The sequence below is a fragment of the Oncorhynchus tshawytscha genome, linkage group LG02, assembly GCF_018296145.1.
Source record: "Oncorhynchus tshawytscha isolate Ot180627B linkage group LG02, Otsh_v2.0, whole genome shotgun sequence".
Classification (NCBI taxonomy): Eukaryota; Metazoa; Chordata; class Actinopteri; order Salmoniformes; family Salmonidae; genus Oncorhynchus; species Oncorhynchus tshawytscha.
The window spans coordinates 59,938,402-59,952,113 of NC_056430.1; the positions used below are offsets into that span (position 1 = coordinate 59,938,402).

General features: G+C 43.4%; 1 protein-coding gene across 2 annotated transcripts in view; it reads right to left on the minus strand.

Annotated features, from left to right (window-relative positions):
* Positions 1-473: 473 nt before the first annotated feature.
* LOC112265690 (phosphofurin acidic cluster sorting protein 2) overlaps positions 474-13,712 on the minus strand; it is a 75,412-nt gene continuing 62,173 nt past the window's right edge. For both annotated transcript variants that reach the window (XM_042301788.1, XM_042301786.1), the window contains 6 exons: positions 11,817-11,859; positions 9,588-9,630; positions 9,067-9,205; positions 8,140-8,363; positions 7,723-7,836; positions 474-3,599 (listed from right to left, as the gene is read on the minus strand). In XM_042301788.1, the coding sequence (XP_042157722.1) occupies positions 3,481-3,599; positions 7,723-7,836; positions 8,140-8,363; positions 9,067-9,205; positions 9,588-9,630; positions 11,817-11,859 (682 nt within the window). In that variant the 3' untranslated portion in view covers positions 474-3,480. The remainder of the gene's footprint in view (positions 3,600-7,722; positions 7,837-8,139; positions 8,364-9,066; positions 9,206-9,587; positions 9,631-11,816; positions 11,860-13,712) is intronic.

The window sequence follows — 13,712 nt, forward strand, 5'->3', positions numbered from 1 at the left end:
TGTTTCAGTTATGTATAGATACACTACATGACCAAAAGTATGTGGTCACCTGCTCGTCGAATGTCTCATTCCAAAATCATTGGCATCAATATGCAGTTGACCGGGACAGCTCTAGCAGGGCAGAAATGTAAGGAAAAGACTTGTTGGAAAGGTGGCATCCTATGACGGTGCCACGTTGAAAGTCACTGAGCTCTTCAGTAAGGCCATTCTACTGCCAATGTTTGACTAGGGCGATTGCTCGGCTGTGTGCTCGATTTTATACACCTGTCAGCAACGGGTGTGGCAGAAATAGCCAAATCCACTAATTTGAAGGGGTGGTCATATACTGTTGTATATATGGTGTCCATTTGTATCATGAAATAGTGGAACACTGTATAGTCAAATGAGTGGCATTGCCGAAGACCTTCCCCCTTTCAGAGGCAAAAACATGAAACACCTTGACCGTCAGCAATGCACGAAGAAAGGGTCAAACATACGGTAACATACACTGTTGTTAATACTCAGCTACCACGGTGAAGATGAACAAAAAATACATCAAATGTAATACTATCCATGTAGTATCTAATCGCAAGAGAAGCCATAGTTTTCAAATGGTTGATATTGACAAATGGGGTTACACAGTACCCCTTCTGAGCGCATGCACACACAGACACACACTTAAAATCTCCAAAACACACTTTCATCCAAATGAAATGCATTTTCGTGTCAAGTCACAAACATACAAGGTAAAAAGATGGAGAGAGGCGAAATAACTAAGGAAGGAAGCTTTGACTTCCAGGTGTCCTGCATAGCCTCGACTGAAGAGGCACAGGACGTTATTTCCCTCATAGGTCTATGAGAAAATACACCTCATGAAAAAACAACACACAATACAACAACATTGCTGACATTAAAATCCTGGCAATTCCCTAAAAACCAATTAAGCCTGTGGCCCTTTTTGACTCAACATTATGAGTGGGTCTATCTTTAAAGAAAGTGTAAAAACAGAGAACAGTGGACAGCAATTAGTTCATTGTTGAATACGGCACGCTAGTTTTATAAAAAGGGATTCTTGTCTTTCAGAATGGATAAAGTTAGAAAAAAGAACACCACTTCAATGTCACTGGTAAATAGTTTAACAACCGGGGAATTCTTCAACCCTTTTCACACTACTGTACCAAGCCAAACTGTACTGTGTTTAACTGTTTTTTTTTTCTTCCCACATGGTCATTTTGAACACAGTTCCAACAACTATAGTGGATGCTTAACCAGGCCAGTGCAGTATTGCTTGGCTTGGGTCTTCTCAGTAGTAGTGTGGGAAGGGTATTACTGAAAACTGCACTGCTGAGCCCTTTGCAGAGAGTAGGCTAATCAGGTGTGTTAGAGCAGGGCACTGCGAACAATACATTTGTTTCCTTCTTTCTTTGCCCTCCCTTTCTCTCACTCTTCTCTCTCCTGTACACGTTTGTGTCCAGAAATTCTTGCATGCACCTAGGGCCCGCGTCACAAACTCACAAGTGAAGTCATTGCATTGAACTCGCCTAAGGATACATTCCACTCTCTGATGAATGTCTCTCGTTATACAGTGCCAAGTTTCTTGGTTACTGATTGTCCCAATTCTGTTTCCGTACAATGTGCTTCTAAATCAAAAAGGCAAGTATACTAGCTAGAAAGTAGTGTATCAAAAACTTGAGTAAGTCACTTTTCTCAATAAAAAAAGAGAACAAAATACATATCTTCATAGCAAGAGGGGTTCCTCTGCAAATTTCACAGCAATTCCTCTCTCAGCATCCCACCCTTTCCCTTAAAAATCAGTAACACACTGCCTCCCGGCACACACTGCGAACACACACCAACACACCCCTTCAATCCTCTTACATTATATACAGGACATTTACCCACATAGGATTTCACAGAAATAATAATATAGTAACAAAACAAAGTGCCAACAAAGCTGCCATTACAGGTGGCCATTATAAGTGTCTAACCACAATATACACTATTATACTTAAAAGGCAGCATACATTTTTTAACAAAACATGTTTTTTTCCTTCTTTTTTTGCTGGTGTATAAAACAGTAACATTTGACGTTGACAACAACATCCATTTTATACTGGGAACACAGGTTTGTAACTGGACAGTTTCCACAGGAAAAGGACTAGGGGGTTTGTTTATGTTTTTTGCTTAGTCAGAGCAGGGCTGGGTTCCAATCTGGTGGATTACTCCCAGCCTTCCCCACTACCTTTGGCAACTTGGAGAGCCCACGGAGCTGAATGACTTGGAGTTGGATTCATTTCAAACTTAGACTTAGAAATGTATTTCTAATAATTACATTTTGAAACAGTGGGAACCAACATATAAGGACCTATAATCTTCACTTCATGGAGCCATTACCATATTGATAGCCCCAATACCTAGTAAATACAAATATCAAAAGGACAGAAAGGAAGGGAGTGATTTTTCAGAATGTATTCCAGCTTGTCTCTCTCTATGGAAGATGAGGACTGTTCAAAGGGAACACAATTATTTTTTTCAGAATTGAACCCAGCCCCATTCTCTCTATGGGAGATGAGGTTCGTTTTAAAGGACGGAAGGAAAGGAGTGATTTTTCAGAATGGAAACCAGCCCATCTCTCTCTATGGGAGATGATAAAGGCTGTTCAGGGGTCAGGGTTTAAGGAGAAGGGGGTAGCTGCAGCCCAATTTGTCGACCGGCGTATAGGCGAGTGGATGTGTTCGAAAGGAAAGTAATTGGCGTGTGGAAAGGAGTGGGTGTGCCGAAAGCGCTCTGTTACAGGTTAGACGGTTTAGTCCGGTTCTTACCATACAACTATCGTACTGCGAGAGTTTAGACTTGAGTCTGAATCATCCAGAGGATGAGTCTGAGTCATATTTCGCTGTTAGTTAAACACAAATAATTGTAGATTTTTAGTTGTAAAACTGACGATTGTTTATTTTTTATTAAAAGTACTGATGATAGGTGTACTATTGCTTGTATGCGTGTGCTTGTATATTGGCTACTAATTACCTACTTCCCACGCCGGGACAAGCTCTTGGAAAGCGAGAACAAGGACACTGTGTCCAGGTGTTGTTGCCCTTCATGCCATGCCCATTGAGTAGACTGTATGTATGTATCAACGTGAAATCTTGATGGTTATCAATATTAGTTATTTCTTGTGTAGGCTTCTATCCTACTTGAAATAAAATCATAGGAGAGAAGAAGAAAATTGGCACGTTAGCTACCGCTGGTGACAACTTGACACAGCTGCTCAGTGGGAAGCAACTCCGGTCAGCAGGCAACTCGATACAAAACCGGTGCACTGGTCGGCGGCTTATCAACTCATATCAGCCATGCAAAAGGGTCTTGAGTGGCAACAAGTCTGCTCAATTAGCTGATTATCTTTCCAATCACCCACTCCTTTCGACACACCCACTCGCCCATACTCCGGTTGCCATATTGGGCTGCAGCTACCCATACTTGGGTTTAGGTGGCAGTGATATGTCACATGGCGGGCTTGGTGTAGCCGAAGATGCCAACAGGGAAGTGCTTGACGTGAGTGGGCCACTGGGCAGCCAGCTGGAAAAACTTGACATCATTCCACTCCACGCCGTCAATGGACACTATGGAGAGAGGGAGAGAGAGAGAGAAAGGAGAAAGAGACGCAAAAATGTTAATTTCAACCACTTGGTGGCGATATTGCACTTGTTAAAGACTCAACGATTGAATTGAGGCTATTCGGGGAATTCACATTAACCTATGTGTGTGTGTCTTCAGCACGTACTCTACAGTATGTGTTAAAACAGGATAAGTATATAGTATACATGTATGATTGAACATGTGGGTGCATGCTTGCGTTGAAGGGATGCAGAGTGGGGTGTTTGGGTAGGGCTGTGTCAGTCATGACATTTCGTCAGCCCTGTTTATTGTCTAATTACTGTCGGTCTCACGGTAATTGCCCGTTAATTAACATAATCACGTTTAGCCTCCACGCATACAAGCCTCTGATGTGCGCCTTTGGAACATCTACATTTAATATACACCATCATATTAAATCAATTTCGAAGGAAACATTTTTCAAAGGAAACATTATTAGGTAAAGACAATGTATTTCAGAAGAAGAGAATAGATGTCATCTGGCTATGCGCCATGCCATAGCCTGTATGCTAGTTCATTTAGCATGCAAGATATGCATAGAAGTCCCGTGGCATTATTTTATATTATATGATTTTATAGTAAGAAGAATATAATTGAACTTAGCTGAATAAAATAGAAAGGATATTTTTCCTATTCCGGAGCGGAAGTGGCTATGTTGAGCGTAAAAGTGATCATTTGAAACAGGTCCTATATGCTAGATTTAGATTTATTTGAACACTTTAGTTGTGTTTATACAAACCTTACAATGCATGATGCGACTATAGACTATTGATGATTTGAGAAAGTTGCAAAAAAAAGCTTCCGCTCGTTCCTTGCCTCAGGCTGCACACGCTGCTCTCTCATCAAGTCCACTCGAATAGTAAAATGGGGCCGCTTTCCACGGTTCATTTTTCAATCATACCAGGTAGGCTATTCCGGTATTATAGTAGAGCATGTTCTTAATATGAGCAGCTGAGAAATAAATAGAGTAGCGGCTGGGTTCCTCCTCTTTTTGGTGGCAACCATCAAAACTCTGCTTTCACACGGGATTGCATATTGAAATGTCTGGACATAGTACCAGTCAAAAGTTTGGACACACGTACTCATTCAAGGGTCTTTATTTTTTTACTATTTTCTACATTGTAGAATAATAGTGAAGACATCAAAACTATGAAATAACACATGGAATCATGTAGTAACCAAGAAAGTGTTAAACAAATCAAAATATATTTTAGATTTTAAATTCTTCAAAGTAGCCACAGCTTTGCACACTCTCATTCTCTCAACTAGCTTCACCTGGAATTATTTTCCAACAGACTTGAAGGAGTTCCCACATATGCTGAGAACCTGTTGGCTGCTTTTCCTTCACACTGTGGTCCAACTCATCCCAAACCATCTCAATTGGGTTGAGGTTGGGTGATTGTGGAGGCCAGGTCATCTGGTACAGCACTCCATCACTCTCCTTCTTGGTCAAATAGCCCTTACACAGCCTGGAGGTGTGTTGGGTCATTGTCCTGTTGAAAAACAATTCATAGTTCCAACTAAGCGCAAACCAGAAACCAGATGGGATGGCGTACCGCTGCAGAATGCTGTGGTAGCCATGCTGGTTAAGTGTGCCTTGAATTCGAAATAAATCACTGACAGTGTCACCAGCAAAGCACTCCCACACCATCACACCTCCTCCTCCATGCTTCACGGTGGGAACCACACATGCAGAGATTATCTGTTCACCTACTCTGCGTTTCACAAAGACATGGCGGTTGAAACCAAAAATCTCAAATTTGGACTCATTTCCAGATTTCCACCGGTCTAATGTCCATTGCTCATGTTTCTTGGCCCAAGCTCTTCTTATTGGTGTTCTTTAGTAGTGGTTTCTTTGCAGCAATTCAACCATGAAAGTCTCCTTTGAACAGTTGATGTTGAGATGTGTCTGTTACTTGAACTCTGTGAAGCATTTATTTAGCCAGCAATATTTGAGGCTGGTAACTCTAATGAACTTATCCTCAGAGGTGATTCTGGGTCTTCCTTTCCTGTGGCGGTCCTCATGAGAGCCAGTTTCATCATAGCGCTTGATGGTTTTTGCAACTGCACTTGAAGAAACATTCAAAGTTCTTGGAAAATTTCTGGATTGACTGACCTTCATGTCTTAAAGTAATGATGGACTGTCGTTTGCTTATTTGAGCTGTTTTTGCCATAATATGGACTTGTGTCTTTTACCAAATAGAGCTATCTTCTGTATACCACCCTTACCTTTTAACTTTTAACAGGGCACACCTGTTAATTTAAATGCATGCCAGGTCACTACCTCATGAAGCTGGTTGAGAGAATACCAAGAGTGTGCAAAGCTGTCATCAAGGCAAAGGATGTGTAAGAATATTTCGAAGATAAATACACAATGCAGAGAACGAGGTCAAGAGAGTACTAACGATCAATGGAAATAGTGTTTTTTCTGTAAGAGAAAATTATTGATCTATGGGTCTGAGACATGGGAGGAATTTGTCTCGTCATTGAGCCTGAAATATGATACTTACTATTTGGTCATTGGCCCAGTTTTATTGCAAGGAATTCTAATTGGTCAACCACAGGCTAAGGCTGGGTTATAAAACTACATCCTGTCCCTTTGTTCTGTGGCGAGAATCACAGGAGAGAATCACTGAGGACAGGGGAGCATGAACATATACCATCTACCTCCCCGCATGATTTCTTCTCTTTGAATTAACATATTTTCCTCCCCTGATTTGCTTTTGGGTTTGTGTAATTGAAGAGGAACATCAACTGCTAACAGGTGACTAATTTGAAGAATCTCAAATATAAAATATAGAGTTCGGGAACACTGATAGCAACATGTTTTCACAACGAAACATAATTCATTTAAACTGTTGACAGCCCCTCTCTCTGCATGCTCGAGAAAGGAATAAAGGAGAGAGAGGAGATGGAAAATCACAGTGGTGAGATATTCTGTAGCTAAAAGGTAACGTGTTAGCCTATTAATTCTGAAAATATAAATTATTTCCTATTACTAGGCTATTCAAATTCAAATTCACTATAATTGTAGGCTAACTCTGTGTGCCGCCCTGCACAACCAACCAACAGCATCGCCTAGGCCTATACGTTCTCTCCCAGACTCATGGATAGAAAGTTTGGAGCGAAGCATAAGGTAAGGTAACCAGTCCATCCAGTATGCATAACAATGCACAATAATAAAGTCCACATTCAAAGGAGATTACTAGAATTTGTTTCATTTTGGAGTATAGGCGAGACCAATTACAAAGACATCTTAAATCAATTTTTATTTTACTAGTCCAACGCTCTAACCACTATGCTACCCTGCTAACCTGTTGTTTTTATTTTAAAAAATTGCCGTGCGTAATAGGCCTTTGCGGTAGGCTATGTATTGTATGGCACAAGCATGTGCTCTAATATGTGTATGAGTGTTTTAAATGAATCATCAACTTAGAAAGCGCTGTCCATTTCGTTATGTTAGACTTTGATACAACATCCACAACAACCATGCTTTCCACTCAGGTTCAACCTGCTGTTGAACTTCTTTCTTTAAATTGATCAATCACAGTCAGGTGAGTTTTAAAAACACAATACTGTTATGATGATAAGTGTTTGATGTGATTTTCGTTTTTTTATTTGCATTGACGTCAGAATGGTTAGAGGGACAATAGAGCCCTGAGTACCAGGCCCTTAGGACCTGATGGTCGTTAGCGAGTTGGGTACTACTACTAACACAATATCCAGAGGAGATTACTGTGACTCAACGGTCACGTGGAATTTGACTGCGGTCATGACTCATGACTGCAGGTGTGACGGTAATACGGTCACCAGTACTTGACTTGGACTGAAATAGGTAGGTGCCAGTACTCATTTTAGGTGCAGGTACTTTATATATTTAGGTGCAGGAGATCCATAATACTTTTGAGCACATTTTGTATTAGAGGAATAGGAGCTCAAGTAGTAGAAAATGTGATGTGCCAGTACTCAGCTCTGGTGAGCTCCTGCCCAAGTCAAGCTCTGGCGGTCAACACAACAACCCCATGTGTGGGTATGTGTTTATGCTTACGTGTGTGTGTGTGTGTGTGTGTGTGTTTGTCAGGCCTGTACCTCTCAGCATGGTGTGCTGGTGTTTGGCAGTGCAGATCAGCCTGCTGATGCCCTCGATCACCTGGCTCTTGGAGTCCACCTCCTTCTCCTTGGGCTTTTTACTCAGGAATATCACTGTTCATCAAAGCGTGAGAAAGAGAAGAGCGAGAGAGGACATCAGTGAAGTAAAGAGATAATAAAAAAAAACTAAAGATGTAAAGGTAAAGACGTCTTTTTCATGCCGACATCAACACAAAATCTGGTTGTTGCTGTATTTGGCCAGATAACTAGATTACAACCAGTAAAAGACATCTTCTTCATCAGGCACACATTTTCATATAGAAAAACACAACATGCTATGAGTTGTAAGGTTGCATTAACACTTATAACGGGTAATAACACATTCAACCCATCGGCTTTCAGTAAAGCGCCACCCACCTTTCTTGTTCTTCTCCTTCATGACAACGGTCATGGCCATGCCGGGAGGGGGTGTCAGCTCGCCTCCGTTGGGGATGCGGGACACCTGCAGCGAGCGGAAGTTGCTCTTCAGGGTATTCTTGATGCCCACGTCGCGTTTCTCGCCCTCCTTCTTCTTGTCGACGCCGTGACATGTCCAGTAGTCCACCTGGAGCCCCATCACCTCCCCGCCTGTCACCGGAGAGCTGCACGGCGGAGGGATATGGGAGAGAAACGTTTTAGGAACGTAACAGGAACGTTTTATAGGCATGAAAGGGAAGAAAAAGGTCAAAACTGCGAGGTTTAGTAGCATCTGAACTTGTGCGTGGCAGTGTGGTGCTGTAGCCAGTTTATTTTATTATGTACAACTTACAGGTCAAGTCATAAAAAGGAAGAAGACAAAGGGTACAGTAGAGCTCCAGTGAAAGACAGTACGGAACACAGAACAGTGATTATTTCCCTTCCCCTCACCCGACCCAACGTCTGGTCTGCAAGGAACATCTGGATGGACTAAGGTCATTCATCTGGGAAGCATGCGGAGTGGCGGGAAAGTGGGGTGGTAAAGGATGGCTATCCTCTCTCACTCGCTCCAGATTGGTACATCTTTGGCCTTTTAAATTAATAATATAGTTTACGAATGCCTCATTAAATTAATAATATATAGTTTACAAATGCCTCATGAGCATAGTTCAACTGCTCTACCCCATCAGAACCCAAAATATAATAAGAAACGCATTAATGTGGAAGGTGTGGTCTGTACCTTGTGAAATTGTTTTATTGGCTACTGTGGCCAATGGGCCTCTGTGGGGGTTGTAGCCATAGTTATAAGGTTGACCTTCAGGTCAAATAATGGTTATGAGAGAAGGGAAGATAACTTAATTAACAAGACAGCTAAGGTACAATACGTACCCGGCTCCGGCGAGGGTGGCTGAGACGGAGGGGGAGGGGGGCGGGGTGCAGGTCAGGTCCTTCATGTAGGTTGGTCCCGGCTGGGGGGGAGGGGAGGCCAGCATATTGATGCTCCCCATCACAGCATCATCAGAGTCCACTGAGGATTAGGGAGGAGGATTTGTTAAATTATTTTCAGCAACCAGAAAAATACATCTTTATCTGGTTTAAAATCGGGTTATCTAACCAGATAACGACCTAAATATGACGTCTGTCCCATGGCATCTTGATCTCGTCATGAAAAAGTTGCTTTACCTGGTTGTATCAGTGGTTGTAATCTAGTTATATGATGCCTTTTAACCAGAAAACCACTCTACAGGCAAAATATTACATGATTAAGACATCATACATACAGTATTTTGCCTGCTGGGCCCCTTCTCTCTGTCTTCCCTTCTTCCTTCCATCTCATTCGAAACAAAGGATTACCAAACAAGACAAAGCAAATGCATGGTCAAAGGAAAATAAAGAGTAGGATGTCTTACTTGAAGTCGAGAGGTTGTGCTCAACGATGCCCACTTTCACCAGCTGAGGGGGACAAAAGCCCATATTGAGATTTACATTTTGGTCATTTAACAGACACTCTTATCCAGAGCGACGTACAGTCAGTACATTTAACCAAGGTACAATACATGACCAAAAGTGTGTGGACACCTGCTCGTCAAACATCTCATTCGTGCATTAGTGATGTCGGGCACTGGTGTTGGGCAATTAGGCCTGGCTCGCAGTCGCCGTTCCAATTCATCCAAATCAAATCAAATTGTATTTGTCACATACACATGGTTAGCAGATGTTAAAGGTGTACGATGGGGTTGGGGTCAGGGCTCTGTGCAGGCCAGTCAAGTTCTTCCACACCGATTTCGACAAACTACTTCTGTATTGTCCTCGCTTTGTGCACGACGGCATTGTCATGTTGAAACAGGAAAGGGCCTTGCTACAAAGTTGGAAGCACAAAATCGTCATTGTATGCTATACAGTTAAGATTTCCCTTCACTGGAACTAAGGCCCCTAGCCTGGGCTACTGCTGTGTGGGATGCCCAAAGTCCCTGCTGTGCCAGCTACTCTACCTTTGCTGAGGAATTCAAGCGAGTGTTTCAAGGTCCTGCCAGCGGCCCTGACTCAGCCAAACAGCTCCTGACTCTCCGGCAAGGTCAGCGCAACGTGACGGACTATGCCATCCAGTTCCGCACGGTGGCAGCAGCGAGTGGCTGGAACGACGAGGCGCTCACAGTGTGCTTTTTGAAGGGTCTTTCCGACACCATCCAAGATGAACTGGCCACTCGGGAACCACCGGACAACCTCGAGTCCCTTATCAAGTTGGCCTCGCGCATAGACCAGCGTCTGAGAGAGAGAGAACTCAACCGTGACCTCTCACCCTAGCTCCTATAGGTCCCAGCTCCGAGTCTCCACCTTTATCCTCGCTGGCTCCACCGGAACCCATGCAGATTGGACGCATCTCCCAGGCTGAGAGAGACCGCCGGATGAGGGAGAGATGCTGTCTATATTGTGGCAAACCCGGGCCATTTCCGCTCCACGTGTCCTGGGCTCCAGGGAAACGTACTGTCCCGTGCAGGCCTGGGAGGACTGTAACGGGAAACATAACCTCCTCCCATCCATCCAACTCCCGCCTGCTCATTCCAGTCACCCTTTCCTGAGACAACCACAAGCTTCCCTTTCAAGCCTTGGTAGACTCTGGAGCCGCAGGTAACTTCATGGATGGTGTCTGGGCGAAGGAGAATGGTGTTCCCTCTGAACCTCTAAGTGACACCATGAGGGTTACTACGTTGGATGGAAGTCCTTTGGGATCTGGATTAGTGGCTCAGTTTACTAAGTGACTCAGTTTACCCAGACTGTTTCTCACACTGGAGACCCGAGTTTGTAACCGGGTCCTGACAACTGTGGTATCGTTCTCCTGGCTTCTGCTAAACCCAGATTCATCTGTCAACTGCCAGATGGCGAAGGGTGATTCATCATTCCAGAGAACGCATTTCCACTGCTCCAGAGTCCAACAGCAGCAAGCGTTACACAACTCCAGCTGACGCTTGGCATTGCGCATAGTGATCTCAGGTTTGTGTGCGGCTGCACGGCCATGGAAACCCATTTCATGAAGCTCCCGACGAATAGTTCTTGTGCTGATGTTGCTTCCAGAGGACAGACGATTTTTACGCGCAACTCGCTTCAGCACTCGGTAGTCCCATTCTGTGAGCTTGTGTGGCCTATCACTTCGCGGGTGAACCGTTGTTGCTCCTGGATGTTTCTACTTCACAATAACAGCACTTACAGTTGACTAGGGCAGATCTAGCAGGGCAGAAATTGACAAACTGACTTGTTGGAAAGGTGGCATCCTATGACGGTGCCACGTTGAAAGTCACTGAGCTCTTCAGTAAGGCCATTCTACTGCCACTGTTTGTCTATGGAGATTGCATGGTTGTGTGCTTGAATTGTATACGGGTGTGGCTGAAATAGCCGAATCCACTAATTTGAAGGGATGTCCACATACTTTTGCATATTATAGTGGAAGTAAAAAACAAACATATCCCAGTCATTGGAAGTAAAACTTTCCTCAATAAAGCAGCTATAAATAAAAATCTGTTCTCATTGTGCATTATCGTGACAGCTTCAAATAAATGACAGATAATTGTCAGTCTAATTGGAGATGAGCGCTCAAAGATAACACTCGCGTGCGTTATTTAGTTGCAAGTGAATATTCTTACCCCAATAAATGGCACAAACTTCTGACAGGAGTCCTCGTCAGGGCTGAGGGAGAGAGAATGGATAACAAATAGTAATGTTAGTATTGGATCCAGGATCAACACACTCCCTGTTTTGGATGTGGTGGTGTGATGGGTCTGAAGGAAGAATGAGTTTGTGTGTGTGGATAATGGTTGTCCAATCGGAATCGATGAGACATGGCAGCTCCCAAGTGGTTCTGGAAAACCCGGAACATTTTGGGAATGAAGGTCATGCAGTGATGGGAATGCCAGAGAACGCTCCTTACAACCGACCCCTAAACGGGTGCGTTGTAAGCCTGCCGTGACGTGAGCAGTGGAGGAGGGGTGGAGTGAGTGAGGTGGCTAAAATTGTTGGTAACATTGAATGTGAACCTAATATACAGGGTGAGTTCTGCAATCCCGCTGGTTTTGGTTTCTCAGCACTTGAGGTTACTGAGAATCAGACGAAAATTAACATGGGCAAAAATATACAGAACTACGGCACTCGAGGACCAGCGCCGTGCACATCCATTATACATTGTGGGGCAAATCCTAAATTCCATTTAGGTACATTTTCACTTAGTCATTCATTGATGACAATGGGAGAATAAGCTAAAAGTTGACTTAAGTGGAAGTTAGGATTCACCCCTGTATTTGTAAAGGGTTGCTTAATAGACTGAGGGTTAAAGTACTGTTAGCAATTTCATATGTTCGGTCCCAGTCAAATACTTCTGCGTGACGTTGGTAGTGCTGCCTTCGTTTTACCAAAGCTATCCTTGCCTATTTCTCACAAATCCCCCAAAATTTGCTCAAAAAGATGGATATGGCTGGTGCAAAACCAAAATAACCTGCAAAATGAGGCCAGAGAAGGTGCATTTTTGGAGAGCATGGTGAAAAGAGCTGTGAGAAAAACATGTTAGGATAGCAAAGAGGCAGGACAAACAGAGCATGACAAGTTCATCTCCCTCGCGAGACACACTCGAGAGTAGCATTGAGAGTTTTCCAGAGTTTTTAGAGATGGAAAAAGCATTGACTAAAATATTGAGTATACACATCTGAGACTTTGCACCCTTGCTTTTCAAAGAGAAAGAAGACAAGTAGGTACAAACATAGCACATTGAGCAAACTCAGTGGTGCACAGTAGTTTCCACTGCCTATCTGACCAGAATATTATCTAGGACAGGGCTCTCCAACCCTGTTCCTGGAGAGCTACGATCCTGTAGGTTTTCACTCTAACTCTTAGCTAGTGCACCTGATTCTAAAAATGAGGTGTTTGATGAATCAGTTTAGTTATAACTGGGGTTGGAGCAAAAACAGTCCAGGAACATTGTTGTAGAGCCCTGATCTAGGATAATCTTCAAGTGCGTCTCAATATTATAACGCGGCTTCCTCTCCTGGTCTCCTGTTCTTCAATGGCACTGCTCTGAAAACACATGATAGATGAAAGCATTACTCCTCTCTGCAGAGTTTGGACTCGATCGGCTCTTTTCATGTTCTGACAATGCTCAGTGGACTCTGTCCCTGTCACCAAGGGGAGACCGGGATTAGCCAATCAAAAGTCACCCTTCATGCCTATAATACAGTGCACTGCGCCTTTTATACGCCTAGTAATTGTTAAGGTGACCTTTAAATGTTTACGTGCTCATCCTCCCTGGTGGATATAAAGTGTGTGTGTATGTCATTACACTCTTAAAGGCCAGAATTGTTTCTGAGGTGGGTCAACAGTGACATCTGAGCAGAGTTTTGAAAATAACGGTCACTAAAAATAAAAACACGCAGGTGTGTGTATCGTCTGTGTGTGTGAGAGAGAGTGTCACGTGGCTGGTATTCTCTACCGCCGCACTATCCACTCTTTCTTCCTCCCTCCCTCCCATCTCTTCAAACCACCTAATTAGATCT